Below are 21,784 nucleotides of genomic sequence, written 5' to 3' on the forward strand. Positions count from 1 at the left end.
GTGCAGGACATGATCAGGGACCAGTGTTGGCGGACTAGACTGAGCCACTTTTCAATGGAGCCAGGGATTCTCAGCTTCAGTGAGTACAGGACTCATCTGGGAAGCATGTTCACAATACTGAGTCCCAGCTGTTCCCTGTAGATTCTCATTTTGTAGTGCTATACCCTCGGAGACTCCAGTGCCAAGAAGCCTTAAATGTGATTCCACACCTGTGGCTTGAGGACCACACTTTGAGAAGCATTGCTTTAGGCAGTCAGTACTTGATGTTCGTTGTGGGACGGAGTGGGATGATGAATGGGGAAGGCAAGATGCTCCAGGCAGGGGACCTTTTATTACTTTAGCTTAAACAGCATGAAGCTGCCAATTTTCAACTTTCCTAGACCTATCAAATGGTAGGATAAACTTCCTCATGATCTATATACCAGGTGATGAGGGTATTCTAAATGGCAAGGAGGGTACATAACAGATCAGGGGAAGGAAAATGTGGGGTGGGTTACCTAATCACAAGATCAGCACTTAAGCTGGAGCCAAGGATCATGCAGGGAAGCAGTAAATTATGGGAACAGCAGGCATGTCAGGGCTCATCTGTGGATGGCTCTGAATGTCAGCATGAGGAGCAGGCCATGGAGACCACCAAAGGTAGTGAGAGAGGTATGCCACAGTTAGCACTATGATTTGTAAAGAGAGAGGGAGATGGGGGGGAGGCATCTGGTGCCTTTGGCTTATGATAGGAACAAAGCATGTATGTAGACAAGGAAAGTGGGGTTTGGAGGGGCTCCCAAGTTAAGTGCAGAATGGCCAGGGGAATTTGAATTCATATAAATGGGAAGTCCTTATTAGCATAAGTTTTTCCCAAACACAAACAAGATATGTTTTTGAGGGAAATTATTCACTCACTGAAATTCAATTTTAACTGGACATCCTATTTTTGCTAAATCTGCTAATATTTGTTGGGAGGGACAGATGGATAAAAAAAATCACCAGGGAGAAGTCTTTAGGGTTTTAAATACTAGGATGTGGGGAGCAAGTGGAGGAGAGGTGATTCTGATGTCTGGGTAACTATTTACTGGAGGAAAGGGAGGTATTGGCATAGAAGGTTAAGTCGGCAGGAAGAGGCTGTGTGAGAGTCAATGATAAGATTGTATGGCTTGTTGCATCTAAAGGCCAGTAGGACATCCAAGTAGAGGGTCCAGCATCACTCAGAAAGATGGCTCTGAACCAGGAAAAGAAGTCAGAGCTCATGACAGATTGAGAAATCCATGGAAGGAATAGGAAATAGAAATGGGGGGGGGGGGGGGGCAGGGACTAAAGATGGACATATCATTTTTTTCCCTAAATAATCAGTTTTTTTCAGAGGATTTTTAATGGGCATGCAGCCAATCAAATGCTCACAAGGAATTTTACGCAGTAATTAGAAATTCTTCTGATCAACGAAGTAAGTAAAATACAATTTTAAAAGGCAATATGGTCTCACTTATGTTGGGGGGAAAACTTTCATGGATGAAAGCCCATCAACATCTTTACCACCATGTTTTACTGGATATCTTCTTTGTGAGGCTGTAGGAAATTTTAATTTTCTTTTTTTTAAATATTTTTCTGTTTTTCAAGTCTATTTAAAAGAGCATATGCTAGTTTCAAAAATGAGAAAATTTAACTTTTCAAATAGACTTTGAGAAAGTCAGCATTATTTAAAGTTTCTAAGATGCTTTTGGTTAAAAGACATAATTTAAAAGAATGATATTTAGGGCTGGGGTATAGCTTAGTGATAGAGCGCTTGCCTACCACGTGCAAAGCCCTGGATTCAATCCCCAGTACTATAAAAAGAATAGTATTTCATTTTTTGAATAGATATCTTTTGTTATTTACTGATCTAGACAGAAAATAATCGGCATTAATTTTCCATGTACGGTCTAACCCCTCCCTTCAGTGTTCTTGGAAAGGATGATGGCCAGACAGTGAAGATAGAATGGCTTAACTAACAAAGATTTTAAACAACCACAAGAGCTTTGTGTAAACCCTCATGACTTTAGAGATAGGGAAGCTAAATCCTTCCTGGAGATGCTTCCCAAGATTCTTGTGAGTTTTGGGGTAGGGGAGAAGAGGGATCCCCATTGCCTACTCTCACTGCACTCCCTTGCTCTACATTCCACCTAGGACCTGGTGAAGTTTCTGGATGGATGTTACTGCCACTCAGCACATGAGCTTGCACTTGGCACAGGGAAAGGCGGCTACGCTGGCATGTCTCTCTGCACACTCCAACCAAGCATTAATATTCATAAATCTGTTCCATCAACCAAAGCAATTACATTAAATCTACACTCTTAGCGAGGAGTATAGCATGAAAAATCTAGAACTTCAAAAACACAAAAATACTTCTATTAGGTAATGCACACATTATCTGATTAAGATTGGGGCGGAGACTAGGTTCTCTTTCTTAATTCTGCTTTTGCTTGAGCAATTTAAAAAATTGGTGTACAGTCCCTGAAGGCACTGGAAGTTATATCTGTCATTCCTTTCTAAAGGAAATTCTTAAACATTTAGTGTCCAGACAGAGAAATTGGTGGAATAATAAATTATAAGGCATTTATTATAATAAGAAGTTTTATTGACATGAAAAATGTTTCAAATATAATCTTAAATGGGGAAAAGTCAGAATATATGACTATATAATAACCCCAACTACATAAAATGCATATATGCTTGGAAGAAAAGATTTATCAAAATATTAACGCTTTCTGAATGGTAGACTCAATAATTTTTATTTTCTAATATATTTCAATTATTTTTATGCAATGCCTGTCATATTCTTTTATAAATAACCAGAAGGGGGAAGATAAAGACAATTTTCAGGTCTCATCTGCAGGGATCTTAGAAAACTTTCACCTGCTTCCAGTGGAAAATTTATAATCTGCTTGGTGGAGAGACGTTGGGCTAATTTAATTTTATCTAATTGCAGTCGTGAAGAATAGAAGGAGAACTGTCATGCTTTTTCCAAATCACTGTTTTAGCTTCACCATTTAGCTGTGAGCCCCCATTAAGCTAGAGATGCCAGCCTTTGGCTCTTGCTCAGTAAGGTCCCCACAGGAAGGCTGGTGACCCATTTTTAGATGAAGTCTTAACACTTTAGAAGAGCAATTATTATCATAGGGTAATTTCTAACATGCATTTTATTTATTCTTAAATTTACCTGTAAACCACATCTTGGCATTAAAGCAAATTACAGTGAATTAAGGGAGCATTCCTGAGCAAGTCAGCAAATTCTTTTCTTTTGGGTCAGGCTGACTATGTAGGTACCTGAGGTTACCTGGGTTCTTACACTTAGACTGGGGACCAGTCTTCTCCTCAAAGTCATGCAACTTCATGCATTCTGGGTCTTTTGTATCCTAGCCCTCCTTACTCTGTGTCACTCGGTCCTATCTGTTCACTGATAGCTCCATAATCATGCCAGGTGTGGTGTTCAGGAGCTGGGGATACAAGAGTGAACTACACAGACCCATCTCTCATGGAGTGAACCTTCTTATCAAAGAAATGAATGTGCATTTTATGGTGCCAAGGGTTATAATAGGAGTGGAAGTAGGGTGCTATTGGGATTTATAGTCGGGCCTCTTCTCTGGCCCAGCCATGGGAAGACAGGGGATGTCTGAGTTGAGTTCCCCCAGGTGCAGCAGTGACTATAGGGGGTTGGGAGAGGAGATTACAGAATGAGTGCTCCAGGGAGAGGGGACAGCATCTATGAAGGTTTAGGAGACACTTCTGGGAATGAAAAGTAGTGAACATACTCGAGGCCCAGCATTCTGAAGAGGGTGGACAAGGCCTTGAACTTTGTTCAGGATTTGGATGGATGGCAGCAGACAGCCAGTGAAAATTTCAAAGGAGAAAAAGACAGAATTGCATTTGTGTTTAGAAAAATCATCCTGGTCATTTGGAAAGTGGGTCAGAGCCAAGATGAGAGGCAGGGAGACCAGCAAGGAGGATGCTGAGAGATGAGAGTGGTCTGACCTGACTTCACAACAGCGGAAAATTGGAGAGACTTGAGAGATGTTTCTTAGGTCAAATAACTGAACTGAGTCACATATTGTCTTTGGAGCGAGGCAAGATGGAGCTTGGGATGACTCAAAGAATTCACTGGGGTGGGCAGCTCTGGAGGGCAGGCAGGATTTCCCAGAAAGAGACCAATTCCAGCATCAGATCTGGGGGTTTTCACTGAGTCAATGTGGGAAAATTCTGGACTTAGAAGAGAGATCAAGGCTTGAAGTATAAATGTGGGGATAAACAAAGTCCAGTTTGCAACTGGATACAGGGGAGAGGATGGAAACGCCCAAGGACAGAGGGGAGGGTAAGAAGGAATAAGGTCCAGAACAGAGCCCGAGGAATACCAGTTGGAGTCTGAGAGGGATTGACTGAAGAGGAGAAGAGAACAGGAAAGCAGGAGCCAAGAAGGAAAGCAAAGCAGCCAAGGTGTGATGGCGGGAGGCTGTGGGCATTTGCAAATGTCACAGAACTATATTTAACGAAATAGAAGGTACCACGGATTGCAAGACACAGCTATGTTTTATGGTCTCCTAAGACATTCGATTCAAAGTTTTAGAAACTGCTAAATCACATACATACATACTAGAACCACAGCTCTTCACTACATTGAGGACTAAAAATTGCCTTTTAGGGTGATCAGAGGACTTACATAGACCATGGGGAGAGCAGAGTTAGTAGACTATGAAGGTCAGGAGCAAGAGTGGGGTGACTGGAGAAATGAAGAGCGCAGGTGCTAGCCTCAGGTTTGCTTAGTAATTTGTATCCATCTCCCCAGAGTTCTGAACCAAGATAGGGAAAATAAGTTACACAGGTATGGGCCCATCCTCTTTTCCAGATCTAATATTACAGATGATGCTTTCTGTTTATATCTAAGAAGGATTCCCAGTAGCGACGCCCACCTTGTGGTGCTGACCTACCCTGAAGTGGATCTTTCCCATAAATATTAGGCATTGGAGGCACAGAGAGCATGCTTCCTGCAGGCAGTGGGTCCCTGAGGGGAGAACAAGGGCCTGACCCACACACAGGAGAATATTTTCCTTCCAAGCATATCAGATGAACGGAAGAGGACAGTTAAGGACAAGATGCAGCTAGAGCTGCCCTCCCATGGAAGGAAATAGTGGGAGTGGGGAAAATAATTCAAATCAACCACTGGCAACAGAAAGAGTATGCAATCAGTGTAAATAAGACTACACAGGAGTCGAGCTGATAAAGGAACGTGAACATAGCAGAAGCTGGCTCTTAGTTCCCAACTATTCAGTTTTTTTCCCTGCTGTTTGGAAAATATCATCTGCAACTTTCATGAGTATCTAAATCCTCTTGCCTTACCCTGTATGGTCAGCTGCCTCCTCATCTTCAAGAAATTTCCTTAGTTCTGCCTAGCCCAACCTCCCCGACATCTGAGTATTACATTATTTTATTGTTTTATTTTATCTTTAGTGTTACACATATACATGAGTTTGGCCTTCTTATATTATAAACCTCTTGAATATAGACAACCTCGTATGTTCCATTTTTGTCCTCCTGAATTTTGGGGGCATTGCCTGGTCCATAGTAGGCATGGCCAGGTGGTTGAGCTGTGTTGGAGTGTGTGCAGAGAGATGGTGAGACACAACCCACCTATGGGAGCTTGAGTCTGATAGCTGCCTGGGAGAGACAAAGTCAGAAGCAGTTCCCTTAAGACCCGGCCTATGACTTCAAGGTTCTCATGATAGTGTCACTGACCAGATATACATGTGACACACTCCAGAGACCCAACTCTGGTATGGAGGTGGTTTGAAGACAGACGTAACTACTGCTTTCTTCTGTACTAACCTCAAAAGAGAAAAACTGTTTTTAATATCTCTGAGCTCTCCTACATAAACCTAAAATGAAAATCAACTTTTCTAGAAGTAGATAAACCCTCTGAGAAGTAGGAAGAAATGCAGGCCTGTCCCTGGAGCCAAGGCCACCGCTGCATTTCCAGTCCATGCTTTCTTCATTGGCATAAAAAAACCAATAAAACATGTGGGCTAAGCACACAATGCCCCAACACAATCAGATAAGCCCCGGAGCTTAGAGCTGAAGCTTTATCCCTATTAGCGTGTTTTCACAACTCAGACAGGAAGGCGAGTTGACAAGACTTCCACTGTGTCTGTCTGTCTTTGATGTGTGTTCTCACATCTGTAAATGGTAGCAGATGAAACAGAGGTCAGAGACTGCCAACAGCATTTGGTTTTTGCATTGAGGATAAGAAGAAGGGCTTTGTAGCTTGACTGCAGATAAGAGAAAGCAACATTTACAAGATGTCAGAACTTTGCTTACCTACCAGTTGGGGAAATAGCCCCAAATATGCATGGGAGAGTTATTAAGTGTTCCTCAAAAAACTTGAAAGGCTGGACTTCAACACCTTTGGGTGAGGCAGACTGGGTGCTTGGAGCCTGGCACAGTGAATCCTTAGCAATCCAGGCTCTCTGGTCAGTCAGGGTTGGGCAGAGAAGCAGGTGGATCTGCCAAGGCGCCCAGGCGAAGTCATGATAGCTCTTGCTTTGAATGTTCTTCCTGAGACTCTGTCAACACTTTACCACCTGGTCCCCCAGACATCTGGAAGCCCACACCTTCTCACCTTGTGCAAGCACCTTGCCATGGAGCCCAACATATTATGGTGCCCTGCCCGACCACGGACTGTCACATCAGCTAGGACCTGGGTTCAGCTGTTCTAACTAAAGCCCCAAATGATAGATGCTTACACACAACTGAAGTTTATTCTTCCATGTAGCTGTCCAGGTATAAGGGAGTGGGCGTGGCAACTTCCTGTGTCAGGCACCCAGGCTCCTCCCAGTATTGCTTCACTTTCAAATGATCTTTGCCCTGGGCCTTCTGGTCCAGGATAGCCCACATCCTTCTTCCTGCTGGCAGGAAAGTGGGAAACAGAAGAGCAGTTCATGATCCTCCCCCTTTAAGTGTATTTTCACGAATCACACACATCCCTTCTCCTCCCTTAACCAGAACTTGGACAAAGGGCCACACCTAACTGGGATGTAGTCTGCATTCTTTTCTGGCTCCATGACCATAAGAGGAGAGGCCTCATTTGGAGGAACAACTGAAATTCTAGCCCATAGTTCCTTAGAGTCAAAGCTCTGCTGCTCGTTTTATTCTTCTATCACCTAGTGTGCTGCCTGTCCAAGGCCGGTCTCACAGACAACTGATTTAGGGGGGAGGGCTGCATGAGGAAGGGGACGCAGGGGGCAGCCCGCTGGGAGCACTGTGTAGCCTCTCCTGGTATGGAGGCCACACCACAGTCTGGAGAAAGCTTATGGGGTCACAGGCAGTCACTGAACCTCTCTGGAACTCACTTTCCTCCCTTTAAAATGGGACTGGTAATCCTGTGGGATGTGAAGAGGATGGTTCTTTTGTGGCGGCTGCTGTTTTTGAGGCACCCACTAAGTTCCAAGAACAGTACTAAGTGCTTTACCTTTTTTCATGTAAACCTTACAAGAGCTCTAAAGTAGGCATTTTTACCCATGTTTTATAGCTGAGTGAATCAAGGCTGGGAGATGTTTCGTAAGTCGCCCATTGTTTCTGGACTCCCCAACCACTGAGTGGCTGCCATGTGCCAGAGACAGAGCTGGGGATGCACATTTACAGGTATCATAGATGTTTCCAAAGGGAAACCGTGAAAAGGGCCCACATGGTGGGAAGCGTCTCCAGCCAAGGGATCGGGGAGGAAATTTGGATGTAGTCAAAGGAGAAGCAGGAGTTATCCAGGCCGAGGAGCAGGATGAGTTCTGGAAGATGTGGTGGGAAGGCCCTGAGGAAAGAGAAAAGCCAGCCTTGGAGGGACCCTAAGAGCCCTAGTGTGACTGGAGGGTGGAGAGGGGCCAGCAAAAGCCCCCAGCAAGGTGGAGCTGGGCTCGCAGCCAGCCTGTCTGCCCGGAAAACTCATGTTGAGAGAATGGTTGGTCAAGTTCTTGGAAAACCTAAGAGATCAGTTCCAGGAAGGAGCAGATTTGGGAACATTTGTGTCTTAGACATGAAGATAGGACCCAAATTCAACTATCTAGCATGTATGGTGAATGGAGGTGACATCCTCGTCACTGTCTTCCTGAACTATCTGGTCCAGTGCATGGGCACATTCTGCCAGGACTGGTCTGCCAAGATTAATCCAGTCTTCTTTCTATGTTCACCAGCAGAGTTCTTCCTAGGGCCAGGAGATAGATTGCCTCTTCCTCGGAGTCTCCCTTTACTTTGCCAGGATTTCTGCAGTTGCATTTTCCCATCCTGGGAAAGTGAACAAAAGGCCTCTCTTGTCTTGAAATGAATTGAGGGCAAAGGACTTCCTGATGTCCTGGAGTCAAGGTATAAAAGAAGTGGGGTAGGCAGAGAAGAGCAGCCCTCAGTGCACCCTGTGTTATTGGCAACTCTCTCAGTATCTCCCTAGAAGCCCCCACCCCATGTCTGCCCCCAAAAAAGTCAGAGCCAAAGCTTTAGACAGCTACTCAAGAATTCAGTGTTGGCCACTCTCAGTGTAGAGAGGATGGAAGGTACATAGGTGAGCTTGCCTGCCACATGAGGGGACCAGGGTGTTCTCTCAAAGGATTACAAAATATACAGGTAACATTGATCGCTAAAGGTGAGCAAGGGAAAAGATAATCCAAAATATGAGTAATCCAGGGGTTTCTGAGTGGTTTTCACTTCCACTGGAGTCAGATTCTTGTGCCTCAGAACATTTGCATGTGTTGTTACTTCTGCTCAGAATCATCTCCATGCTGCAGAGCTCTGCTGGTTAATTTAAACTAATCCTTCAATTCTCAGGTGTCACATCTTTGAAGACTCCCTTACCCTTGAGCCTGAGTTGGATGCCCCCTCCCATGATTTCCTATCTCATAGTCCCCAACAGGCTCTAGTCCCCTGAGTCTCCAGCCCTTTCTGTAGCTATTGTTCTACTGTGACACCTCAGCTCCCGGAACAGTGCCTAGCAATTGTTACAGGAATGACTGAGTTTTTTCTAATTGTTTTGAGCCTAGAAATGATTAGTGATTAGAGTAGCAGAGAGTGATTTTTACTTTGGAGTTTATTTTGTTTAGTTCAAGATTTCACCATAAAGCACTTCTTTAAGGAGCACATAATGGGGAACAGTAAAGAGAAAAGGTCAGAAACATCACTTTTGCTTGGATCCCCCTGCCTGTCTAGCTCACCGAGTCTGTCTTTGAATAAACAGGGCCTTCTCTAGAGAGCTCCAAACTCGGATGTAAGGTTTAGCTCAGAATTTCTTCCCTGCAACTCCTGAACATGCTGGAAGGCTGTTGGATGCTTTCAGTGACCCGTTCCAGAACCTCTTAAATGTGCCCTGGAAACACCCTCCAAACCCACGCCCACCTGCCTCTTTGCCTTCTCCAAACCAAATTGCCAGTCTGGGTTTGCTGGTCTCCTGCACTGTGCCCCTGCAGAGATCACCCCTGCCTGTCCTGTGCACCTCTGCTCTTGTCCTGCCTCCCACCTGTGCTTTGTGAATGTTCTTCATTCCCCGTTGGTGCTCCACAGGGCTGCTTGGGTCCGCTGCAGGAGTCAAGGTTGAGCAGAGGCAGCTGTGTCTAACTGGGGGCAGGGGAGGAAGAATGATTGATTATTATAGGGATGTTTGCCTGGAGTTTTAATTAGACTGCCTTTCCTTGCTCCCCACCCCACCCTCCTTTCATCCCCAGCTCAGAACATCCACTTAGAACATTAGTGTTTTAGAGACTTGGAACATTAGGTTTTACATTCTGCACCCACCGTCTCCATGCAATAAATAAATCAATAAGCTCATTGGTCTGAGTCATTTGATTGCCCGGTGCATTGGGGTACTTTTTTTGTTCTTGAGTGAGGGATCATTTCTCACTAGCAAATGAGAGGGAAATGTGGGTGTAGGGTTTGTCTTGGCTTCTGATTTGCAATTCTGACCTGGGGGGAGGGGTCATTCTTCCCAGCAATGTGTATAACTTGTGAGAGGCCTGCCAAATGCCTTGCAAGCCTGCCTTTTGACAATTTTCCTAACTCGTGCATGTCATAAAAACATTTCTCATTTGCCAGAATAGTCCTGGGTTTGTTTTTGAATCTGACAGGTCCTCTGATACCATATTCTTAAGTCTCACTAACAGACAATTTAAACCCCAGATGCTGCCTTGACAGGAAGGAAGATTGTATGATTTTCAATTTGGGTTGAAAATCAAATCCAACATGTGACAACACTGAGACTCCAGGACCCTACAGATTAATTGTGATTATCTTACCGTGGAATGCTTTTGTGATAGGAAATGCCCTCCATTGATTGTTTCTGTCAAAAAGCTTTGATTGGAAAACTTTTTATAATAAGAACACTGTCATTTCTAAAACACTTATTTATGTCTTGGGTTATCCTTTGTTTCATGCAGTGGGTATGCCCCTGAAGAATTATTTATAAACTGAACTTCTACAGCAAAATTCATACATTAAATGCATTTGAGGAATTATTATTTTACTTGAAGGATGTTCCTATCATTAGAAAAGTGACTTCCAAATTCACTTAAGAAGAATAATGCTTATATATTGGGTCTTGTTTAAATGAGATAATAAGAATCAGACAGTCACCAGTAGGCTTCTACTAGATCTCAATTGTTCTGACTTAATTACACTGCATTTCAACCCAGTAGAGTGCAGGTTTTGTAAATTATATATTTCTCACTGATCTTCAAAATTGTATGCCCAGGAAAATCTTCCCCTGTCAAAGCTACTCCTTGTTTTTTTCTTGTCTCATTTCCCCAGAGAAGGATGTGGCTCAGAGCTTAGAGCTTGGAAGCTTTGGAATGTTCTGCTAAATAGTAGGGAATGTATTAGTTTCCCTGAGCTACCCTATTAGGGTCTCATAAGCTTCTCGCCCTATACTTTTACACTTCTGTATATTCTCCATTATCTGTTGCTGATTATCCATAAATGTGATGGCTTAAAAATTTTTGTCTTGCCATTCCGTGCTGGGGCTACAATCATCTGAAGGCTTGCCATTCTGTGCTGGGGCTGCAGTCATCTGAAAGCAAGATGGCTGATGGACATGGTGGACGGTTGAGGCTGCCTGTCAACTGAGTGCTCAGCTGGGCTAAGGACCACTGCACTTATATGTGACCCCTTATTTAGCTTGTGTTTCCCACATCATGATTGGATTCTAAGAGAGACAGTCCCAAGAGTAAGTATTCCAAGAGACAGAAGTCACAAGGCTTCTTATGACCTTGCCTCAAAATCCCAGAATATCATTTCTGCCAGATTTTATTCATCCAGTGACTAAGGCCAACCCTGATTTAAGGGGAGGAGAATTAAGCTCCTCCTCTTGGTATGAGTTGCAGCATGTGACGACAGTAGAGAAGGGAATGGTTGGAGTCTTTTTTAAAACTATCTACCTTACTGTTTCAGAGGAAGGGCATTCTCTGGAGGAGCAGGACTGTGTGACTATACAGGGCACATAGGTTATTGTGGACAGTGTAGAAGTGTTACAGCATGTTTAATACGTACAAATGAGTTGGGCAGCACTGATGGTTAGAATTCGGTGCTGGAGAGTTCTATATGGACCCATTTCCACAACAGCCAGTAGCATACCACAGAAAAAAAAATGCTCCAACCATTGATGCCAGCCATAACTTATCCCACCTATATTAAAGATATTTGAAAAAAGAACTTGCTAAGGGACTGTAAATAGCACAGTTTCAAAGATGTGTTTACCTAGAAGCTACGCCAAGCTTGTATCCAACTTACATTGAGCCAGTCAAACCATGTTCATATTAGAACCACAGACACAACAGGGAGATGACGTAACACATCTGGTCCGTTTGGTTTTTGCTTGCATTTGGGAGGTACTTAGACAAGGCTGTATCCGTGGAGTATCTTATATTCTTGGAATGGACACTTTTTGGTGTTTGATTAAAAAAAAAAAAAGCCAACTCTGTACATGAGCTTGAAAGTATAATTGCCTCCTAAACTTTAATTGACAGCTGTCCTGTTAATCACATGAGCCATAGGTTCCTGGATTCCAGCTCCAGAGCTTGGATAATCTGGATGTGAAGGCTGACAGCTCCCTTGAATATATTATTTTTCACTATTTGTAACATTTTTCCTATCCCTTGAATATTTCTCTCTGGGGATTTAAATTTGTGGTGTGTCTGTGCTGACCATTTAGAAACAAGGTAAACATTTTAATGTATTTATAGCCAGAGACTCTGCCCGAATTAATTAGGCTTAGCATTGGACGTACATTGAAGTATTAGTCTTTAGGAAAGGTCAGAAGAATATCCCTAGGTGGGAAAAGCAGATGTTTAGAGGAGATTGATAGCCGTATTCTGAGTCAAACTTCTACGTGGGATTAGTACTTGTCTTAGTTTGGGCTGCTATAGTGAATACCGCAGACTGGATTGGCATATAAACAACAGAAAATTCTCACAGTTCTGGAGGCTAGAAGTTCAATGTCAGGGTGCCAGTATAGTCGGGTTCTGATGAGAGCCCTCTTCCAGCTTGCAGACTGCCTGCTTCCTAGTATAGCCTCACATGGCAGAAAGAGCGCCGGAGAATTCTTTGGGATCCCTTTTATAAAGACAGTAATCCCATTCATGCGAGAATTCATGGGATCCCTCATGACTTAACCACTTCCCAAAGGCTTCAGCTCATGATATTATTACATTAGGGGTTGGTATTTCAACATACGAATTTGGGGGGAACATTAGCATTTAGTCTGTAACATTGCTCTTGATTTATTAAATGTACTGGTGGAGCTCTAGAGGTAGTTCCTGGAGATGATAATTCTATTAGGCTTGCATTTTTATGCTACTATGAAGGCATTTGGAAAGGGTAAGGAACATTCTTTGGAAGATGGTATGGGAGAGAGAAAGGAAGCATCACATAAATATAAACCTTAGGACAGTGGACAGTGGGGGGGGGTGCTGAAATCCACACTTGCCTGACCTTTTCTATGTAGATCATTTCACATAGAGACCTGTCCTGTTCTTTTCTCCCTGATAGAGCCCACCCCTCCCCACCAGCAGTCTAACCATTCACCTTTCAGTCACACTGATGTAGACCCACAGTCTACTTTCTTCCCTCATTTCTCTTCTGCCTACAAATATTAATTGAACTCCTACTATGTGACAGCCACTATTACATAGAGGAATGTCACATGAACTCTCAAATTGGGAGACACACAGTAAACCAGCAAACAAATAATAAAATTACAGATTGATTGGTGCTATGGGATAAATGGAATTAGGACAAAGGATAATAGGAAGGGGATTCCTTTCAGTAGGGTGATAGGGATAACCCTTCAAGGGGGTGACATTGTGAATTCTAACCCCACTGGCTAAACGTGAACATTGTAGTATGTGATCTTTTCAAGTTTCTTAAGTCACATGTTGTTAAGATTAAAATTAAAATTAAAATCCTTTTTTGCCTTTCCTGAGCCCAAACTGTAGAACGTCAAATGGACGTCAGTTCTGGAGAGTGGAGGGAAGCCAGCTGCATGGCCAGGTCCCCTCCCGGCTGACTTTCTGCTCATGACAACTTTTTCTCCTTAGGGAAAGGAGACGTGTTTGGAGATGTGTTCTGGAAGGAAGCCACACTTGCCCAGTCCTGTGCTAACGTGAGGGCCTTGACCTACTGTGACCTGCATGTGATCAAGCGGGATGCCCTACAGAAAGTGCTGGAGTTCTACACAGCCTTCTCCCACTCCTTCTCCCGGAACCTGATCCTCACCTACAACTTGAGGAAGAGGGTGAGCTGACAGTTTTAGTTCTTTTCTATACTTTGCCGTGTTCACTTTGGAAGCCAGGAGAGTCCTTGTGCTGTTTATTTTCAGTGGAGTACTGGATGCTAACAAGGTTCTGCATGTTTCTTGCTCTGCAAAGTTTTTGCTCTCCGATGGAGGAGAGAGGGAATGTTGCTTGATTAGAAGATGGATGGATTTGGTGCAAAAGGCATTTGATAATGCATGGTAGAGGCTTTTTCTTCCTATCTAGACCTTCTAGCATTGGGAAAAGATGAGTAAAACATGAGGTTGCTCACCAATAAAGTGGCAGCATGGAGCTACTTAATTAACGTAAACTGAGTTCTCCCCAGGACTGGAACCCACTGAGTGGTGTATGGCAGCCAACTGGCAATGACACTTTCTAAAAAGATATAAAGATACTTTAATTGGGCCCAGGAAATGGAAAAAGACCTGGAATTTTGTTGTCTAGAGAATAGTTTGTATACGGCTGCCAAAGAATTGATCAGCAGTTTAAGAATCTGGAACATGTCTCCTCTGAAATTATTTCTTTCATGCTTAAATCATCAAAATTTCTCCAGGTGTTTTATAAGGATTAAAATATTTGTCCTCTTTAGGTTTTCTTGATTGGTTTTCTTGTACTTCAATGGTCTCTTTTGGTTAAATCAGTAACTCAGTAGTTCTGGACCTAAAATAAACATCTGGAAAGACTCATAAAAATCTTCCCCCAAATGATCTCTAGTCCTTCCTCTACCCTGTTTCTGGTCTTGTGGTCTCTGTTTTCATTTACATTGTCTGATTTGTCCTGGGGTTCCAAGTGAGAAATCCTAGTATCAGTGTTGCTCCTCTCTCTCCCCCATGCCTTGGGTTCTCGTCAGATCCTATTGGCTCCACCTAAGCTCTCAAATCGGAAATCATACTTCACTTTCTTCCTAAGAACACAAAGCCCCTTTCTTATAGCCCAGAATCAGCAGGATCATGCAGTGGGTTCCACACTTACCAAATCACCTTCCTGCCTTATGTCCATCCTCTGTTCAGTGCTTTCTTCTCATGCTCACTCAAATAATCTGATCCTGTACAGGATTGTGTCAGTACGCTTTAGCATGGCTTCTGTGTGCTGTCCACATGTGACCCAAGCTTAACTCCCGATCCCTGTCCTCAGCCACTCCTGGCCATACCTGGCACCCTGAATAGCCAAATGAACTAGACCATGCCCAGTGTGCCAAGTAGTCTATAAAAAAATGAAACCAAATGGTATTCAGTTCTCTATCTCCAAGGATCTAAAGCCTAATGGATCCAACATGGAAAGGTAACTTTCAGTTTGCAATGCTAATACAATGATTGCAATTCACCCAGGACATTGTGGGACAATACAGGGGTAGAGCAGCTAAATGGGGAGTCAGGGAGAAAGTGTGGAGATGATAAGCTGAGTCCAAAGCATGCGTTTCCCAAACAGAAGGGCAGGTGTTCTACTTGGAGCAACAATTTGAACAAGGTCTAGAGAAAGGAAACAAGTTTTTGTTCTCTAAGTTCTTTGTACAAGGCTTGAATTACCTGTTGTTGGATTACCCAACCACTGTGTTTCCTCCTCTTTCAAACCCCCTGCATTTCATTGCTTTGCCAATTCCTACTCAGAGACCTGAGAGTTCTTATCTCAGAGTGCTTAACTGAGTACCAAGCATTTGAGGGTGGAAAAGGAGAAAGAAATGAGCTCTCTAAGCCTCGGTTTCCTCCTCATAAAATGTAAGGTTGTGGTTAGATGATTTTTAAGGATCTGTGATTTGAAACCTGTTGTCTGAGAACATGGAATGCTAGCTGGTGATACTTTTAGCCAAATGGATTTTCTTAAAATTTATTTTTTTATTTATTCCTTCTTTCTATGAAAGCAAGTTGATTATAATCAGCTTTTGGTGTTGCTGATAATATAAGTTGAAAAAATATGCAGTTTAGTTTATTTGGAGATGCAATCATCTTGGAATAACTGTCTTTAAGAAGACAACAAAAAGAATAAACCCTCGGGGGTCAGCTCGTTTTTATAAGTACAGAGTGATTGACAACTTGTAACAAGAGAAGACTGGAAACCACAGCTTTGAAGGACTGAGTCTATAGAGCCACAATTGCAGAGGAAGAAGCAAAACTATGGACAGACAGCTTTGGCACAGTGTAAGAATATTCTTTAAAAGAGCAGTGCTCCCCCAAAGCATGAAACGGGCTGCCTTGAGTGGTCTCAGGTTTGTTGACCTGAGGGTATCCATTATTTGTGCCCAGGAACATTGTGGAAGGAACTTAGGCCTCCAATGGAGAGTCAAATTTTCTTCCCATCTCAAGTGCCTATGAGTCTGGTCCTAATCCAAAGGAATTTTAGTGAGAGCCTTGATATAAAGAGGTAGCCATTCTTTTCTTAGCAAAAGGAGACTTGTCATTTTGGTATTGCCATTTTTGTCTCCAATTGTGTCCTTCTGAGAAACAATTTCTAGTTGCATGGGGCATGGGTGATGAGAACATTATATACATGAATTATTCTTGTTTTTTTTTTCGGTCTGGCAAAATGAAGTATATTCTTGGGGCTGTTTCTATCTTGGCAAAATCAAGCAAGTTATTTGCTAAGATTTCTGAGAACACAGTCCCTTAGACATCTGTTTGGGGAATTGTTTGATCCTGTAGATCTCATCCTGTACACAGCAAAAACTCTGCACTGGAAAGTGCCTCAGTAGCCAACCAGTCTGTCTCCCATGTCCCTACCACTTGCATGTCAAAAATGTGATATTTTATAGGAAGTTTACATAGCTGGGCTGGTAATTAAAGAATTGGAGTCAGAAATCATTTCTGGACCAGGAAACTTCCTGCTTCTTACCACCTCTTGGCCCCTTCAGAAGTCTGTGTTCTAAGCCTCATTTCTCTATCCCTGAACTCAAGTATATAAGCAACACCCAGCTGTCAACACTGCTCTTGGGATTCAACTCAGGAAGGGACCTTTCACTCCTTCCATTTCCACTGAAGTCACATGACGAAGACATGTGCAAAGATGAAGAAGGAGATGCCTGGAAGCCAATTTGGCATTCAGACCTTTAGTTTTTCTTGCTGAGTCAGATAAAACTTTGACCTAGGTCCTTCTCTGATGCTTAGTGCTACTGCAATTCTGGACAAGTTGTGAAAGCTTTGTCATCTTTAAAACGATGAAAATTTTACCTTGTAGGATCATGGATGAAATAAGATAATACTTAAAAAAAGTTCTTACAGAGCCTAGAACTAGTCCTTAAGGGCTAGTTAAGCTGTGGGTGATTGTTATTTTGTCTGGTCTGCTTGAGTGCTATCCTAGTCGTCTTCTTGTATTTTTTGAAAAATAAACAGAAGGCAGATCCCCTGCCTTTGCTCAGAGTTCCTGCTCTGCAGAATGTTCTGTGATATGTGTATTGCTCCAGGGTTCTCTGCACTTTTTGCAACAGAGGAGCAACTGGCCACTGTAGAAAATGGAACCCAGCATGGGCCTTGCTGTCCCTTCAGCTCCTGCCAGTGGAGAGGCCAGTACTTGCCCATTGTTTTGATCAGTTCCATTCTTGGAGAGAAAAATCAGATTATCTTGAGACCTTGAAGCAGTCACCAGGGAGCCAAGAGGAACACTATGTGGGGAGCTCAGCATCCTTATTTCTTAAAGGAGGTAGCTACAGTTAATAGTGAAAAGAAGAGGAAGGTAGAAACTTCTACAACTCAAACTCTTGACTATCTAGGGTACCAAGCTCTAAAACTATTTTCCTGTAGGCCCCAAGTCTTCCTCTGTCATCAGACTTGCTCACTATCAATTATTTCCAACTCTAGACAGTACAAGCTGCAGCAGGGCCTCACTGAGTTGCTTGGGGCCTTCCTAAGTTGCTGAGGCTGACTTTGAATTTGAGCTCCTCCTGCCTCAGCCTCCCAAGCCACTGGGATTACAGGTGTGAGCCACTTCGACTGGCTTGGTGTGTGCTTTATGTCAGTTTACGAAACCTTCAGAGCAGCTTCATGACACTAATGTTCCCACTTTTGTGGGAATAAACTAGGGTCCTGTGCAGAAGAGAATCCCTTTCACCCAGCTACTAAATTGGCAGACTCCAATGCTGCTGCTCCTGCTAAACAGCATCACATCCCCTGTAGCTGGTCTTTGGGAGTGTGACTGTTGGCTCTTCCCATGGCGGTATTCTTTGATTTCCTCCAGTGCGTTGACTTTTTCCGGATGGCACAGTTGTTTCCTGTGTATCTAGGATGGCCTTTGTCACATCAGTGTCACACTCAGAACTTGCATAGTAAAACCACAACCATATCCAAGATTAGGAGACATAAGAAGTGTTCCCTTAGTAGTGACAGGCACAGAGTATGTTTCTGGGGAGACATGACAGCTTGGTTGGGCAGCAGACAAACCAGTCCATGAGAACAACTTATAGAAAGAGCAGTCTTAGGTCTAAGAACCTATTTGAGTGCTGGTTTGGCTACTGACTAGCTATGAACTCATAGGCAAGTTGCTGAATGGTTAAGAAGGACCTAATATGAGTCCTTCCTTATTAGAATGATTGAGAATCTCATATAAAATAAAACAAAAATAAAAGTGATCTAGGGCTTGTAAGAATCATTCAGTTGGTATTTACCCTTTCTTTTCCCCACTACCCATCCCTTACCTCCACCTCCAATCTAGAAGATTCTGAATTCTTGTTTTCCCCCCTTGATTTATAAGCAGATCCATTTCTTCAGTCAGCATCCCACTGGGATCTACTTTCCTTTCAACCTGAGATGAGGTTTCACTTCCCGGGTGCCAGGGGATTGGGTCTTCTGCAGATCATTAGGACAGTAAGGAAGAGTACCACAATTAAATGATGTACTACAGACAAGCAATTAGGTAATTAACAGCAGTGAGTGCACAGGATAATTGACATGTAGGTAATTGGTAGGGTGGTTCTCATTCTCTGTGTAGGGTTTTATTTTTAAAGCCAATATTGTTGTGTATTTGAGTGTGTTTTGCAGTGTTTGCTTTTATTAAATTGTTCCAAGATGGATTTTTAAAATCCTGATGAAGGTTCCAACCTAGTGAGTTGGGGAGATAGCTGGAACCGAAGTTACTGGGGCTTTTAAAGCCAGTTTCCTAAAACTGAGGTTGCCATAGTGAACTGTCTTGGACACCATATGTACATTTCTAGACCATTTTAACCAAAGGGCTTTTTTTTTTCTTGTGAGGAGAAGAGGATAGCATGGGAGGTTGGGAGAGTGCTTGGCTCATAAGTGGCATTGGGAAGCCTTTCAATTTTCTCTGAATTCTTGTGGAAGGTTTGTCAGATGGGAGAAAAGACCATAAAGCTGGGTGTTTAGAAGTGTCACCCATTTTCCCATTGAAACATCATAGCCTGAGTTTTTAAAATGATCTCTGCATAGCCCATATTTTCCTTGTCATCCCTCCATCGTGAAGGCTTCTGTGAAATTAAAATTACCTGTTAGACTGTCAAGCCAAAGAAATAATAAAATCAGGGTTGAGATTAGGGGTGGTAGAAAGGGGACGATGATGTGAGTGACATGTCCATAATTTTTTTCAGAACAACAAAATAAAAATCGGTTTCCTTTTTCCTCAAGAGGATCAGGGAGTGATGTTAGAGTTCTGTGCAGTGTCTCCCGGATCCTCAGGTGTTCTCAACAAAATATAAATCAAAATCAAGTTTCTTTTTCCTCAAAAGGATCAAGAAGTGATGGTAGGGACCTAGCAATCTCCCGTGGGCCCCAGATACTCTTCCCAGAAATCCTCCCCCCAAAAAAATAAACCTAGCAGAGCCCCCCTTGGGAGCCTGGTGGGAGACAGAGAATGAAATGCTCTATGGTTCATGGTCTACAGAGGTTAAGCTGCAATTGGTCACAGGCTGTGTCTGGCCATTTCTGAGGAAGCAGCAAAGTTCTGGAATGAACCTGGGCTCCACAGGGAGAACCTCCCATCTGGGCTCTGCCACTTGCTGGCTGGGGCCAGGGTGAGAGCGAGTATTGAACAAGTGGATCAGTTCCTTTTCTGTGGATTCATACTGCTTACCCAATGGGCAGCCCATTGCTTCCAGGCCTCGGGTGTATAGTCCTATTATTTTCCTTCCATTATCTGTAGGAATGGGGCAGCAGAGCAAAGGAGAGTACTCATAATAATTTGGTTCACTGAATAATAAATTGGAGGCAGTAGATATTGGTGGTTAAAAATATGAACTCTAGTGAGAGCACTCGAGTTCAAGTCCCAACTCTACTTAATAACCTTGGGCCAGTTACCTAAATTCTCTGGTGCCCAATTTGCTCATTTGTAAAATACAGGTAATAACAGCACCTTAGAAAGAGGCTCTGATATAGCAATTCTTGGTGTATGTGTTGCTGTCTTTATTGGTGATAAAGATGATGGTGATAGGAGGATGGTCATCAAACGTGTCATTTAACTCAGGGATTATCAGGGAGCCCATCAAATATTTCAAAAAAAAAATTTTAAGGGAAGTAAGGAATTTTATTTATTTCTCTCTCTCTCTCACATACACACACACACATACACACACACACACACACACACACACACACACACACACCCCAGGGATTGAACCCAGGGATGCTTAACTACTTAGCCACATCCCCAGCCCTTTATTTTTTTATTTTGAGACAGTGTCTCACTGAATTGTTTTGGGCCTGGCTAAGTTGCTGAAGCTGACTTTGAACTTGAAATCCTCCTGCCTCCGCCTCCGAGCCGCTGGGTTTACAGGTGTATGCCACTGCACACAGCAGAGACTGAATTTTAACACCTAGAAATCTCCTGGGCTATTCTAAAATCTATGTTTGGGCCCCTCAAGTAGCAACAGAGAACGGGGTTGTTCATCAGCGAGGAGGGGTAAGGCATGGCGCTACTGAACTCACTGTGGATTTGATCCTCTGGTAATGAATGGCTGGAAGAAGGGCTACAGGAAGGCAGTGATAATTTATCTTAACTGTATTAAGTTACTTGCTGTACTGTGCTGTGTTGTATTTACCACAAAGTGGAAAAGGTCTGGTCTAGTTTAGAGAAACGTGAGGCCATTGCCATCCTTTGGAGAGTAGCCTACCTTAATCATATTTTCCTAGGGGTGTGTGGTTGAATTGTAATAAATAGGATTGTGCTAACAAGTCCCAGTTCATGGTTCCTAAGTGAGCAAGTTGACTTGATGTCAGTAGCCCAACATTTCTCATTTATTGGGCTCCTGGACTTTTTAAAGTTAGTGTTTTCCTGTATGTATTATTTTCTACAAATTATCCACATCTGTCAGAGCTTGTGTTTTACAGTTTATTTTTAGTAAACAGGGAGGAGACGCTCTTTAATGTCTCTTCCAGCTCAAATCATCACTGACCTGAAGAATGGACAAGTCTTGCCTGCAAAACATCAAGAAGCAATTTAATAGCAAGACTGGGGGCTGGTATCACTCAGCAGATCCTCAACAGAAATGAAGGGCAGGGCTCTCTGCTTTCTGAACTTCCTCCTGAACTCAAGTCCCTTTCCTCAAGTGCCCAGTAACCCATTCATTTTTCATTGAGCCACCAGCCTTATGTTTTCAAAGAGCATTTTGTCCTCTGTCAGTCAGCACATGTGCTAACACTAGAAGCTGATGAAGGATATTCTAACTGGTTTCAAAGTCAGGTTACTTTTTCATTCTTCTTTTGGCCTAAATTTTATGTTTCTAACTCATCTGCCATATGTTGTACTTCCTTATATATTCCATACCATCCCTTTCCCTTGTTCCTCTTTAAGTGTTCCTTCTGCTCTTAAAAATTTGCTCTATGGTGTTGAAAAATGTTCTTCCAGTCAGGGAAGTTGTTGTTCAAGCCCCTGCTCTCAGAAAGCGGAAGTCTGATTCTAGTCTAGGTTACGTCTTAAATTATCAGATAACATCCACTTTCTATGAGTTCAGATTAATAGAAGTAAATGTTAATTTATCCCCTCCAAGGGGACTTTGAATGCCTGCATCAAGAGCCCACATACAAACTCTATTCAGACCAGATATCAGGCAGACCCTACCT

General features: G+C 43.0%; 1 protein-coding gene across 2 annotated transcripts in view; it reads left to right on the forward strand.

The window, feature by feature from the left end:
- The window catches only part of Kcnh1 (potassium voltage-gated channel subfamily H member 1), a 361,447-nt gene that overhangs the window by 265,395 nt on the left and 74,268 nt on the right, over window positions 1-21,784 (forward strand). For both annotated transcript variants that reach the window (XM_027934788.2, XM_027934789.2), the window contains exon 10: window positions 13,575-13,771. In XM_027934788.2, the coding sequence (XP_027790589.2) occupies window positions 13,575-13,771 (197 nt within the window). The remainder of the gene's footprint in view (window positions 1-13,574; window positions 13,772-21,784) is intronic.

The sequence above is a fragment of the Marmota flaviventris genome, chromosome 12 (assembly GCF_047511675.1).
Source record: "Marmota flaviventris isolate mMarFla1 chromosome 12, mMarFla1.hap1, whole genome shotgun sequence".
Classification (NCBI taxonomy): domain Eukaryota; kingdom Metazoa; phylum Chordata; class Mammalia; order Rodentia; family Sciuridae; genus Marmota; species Marmota flaviventris.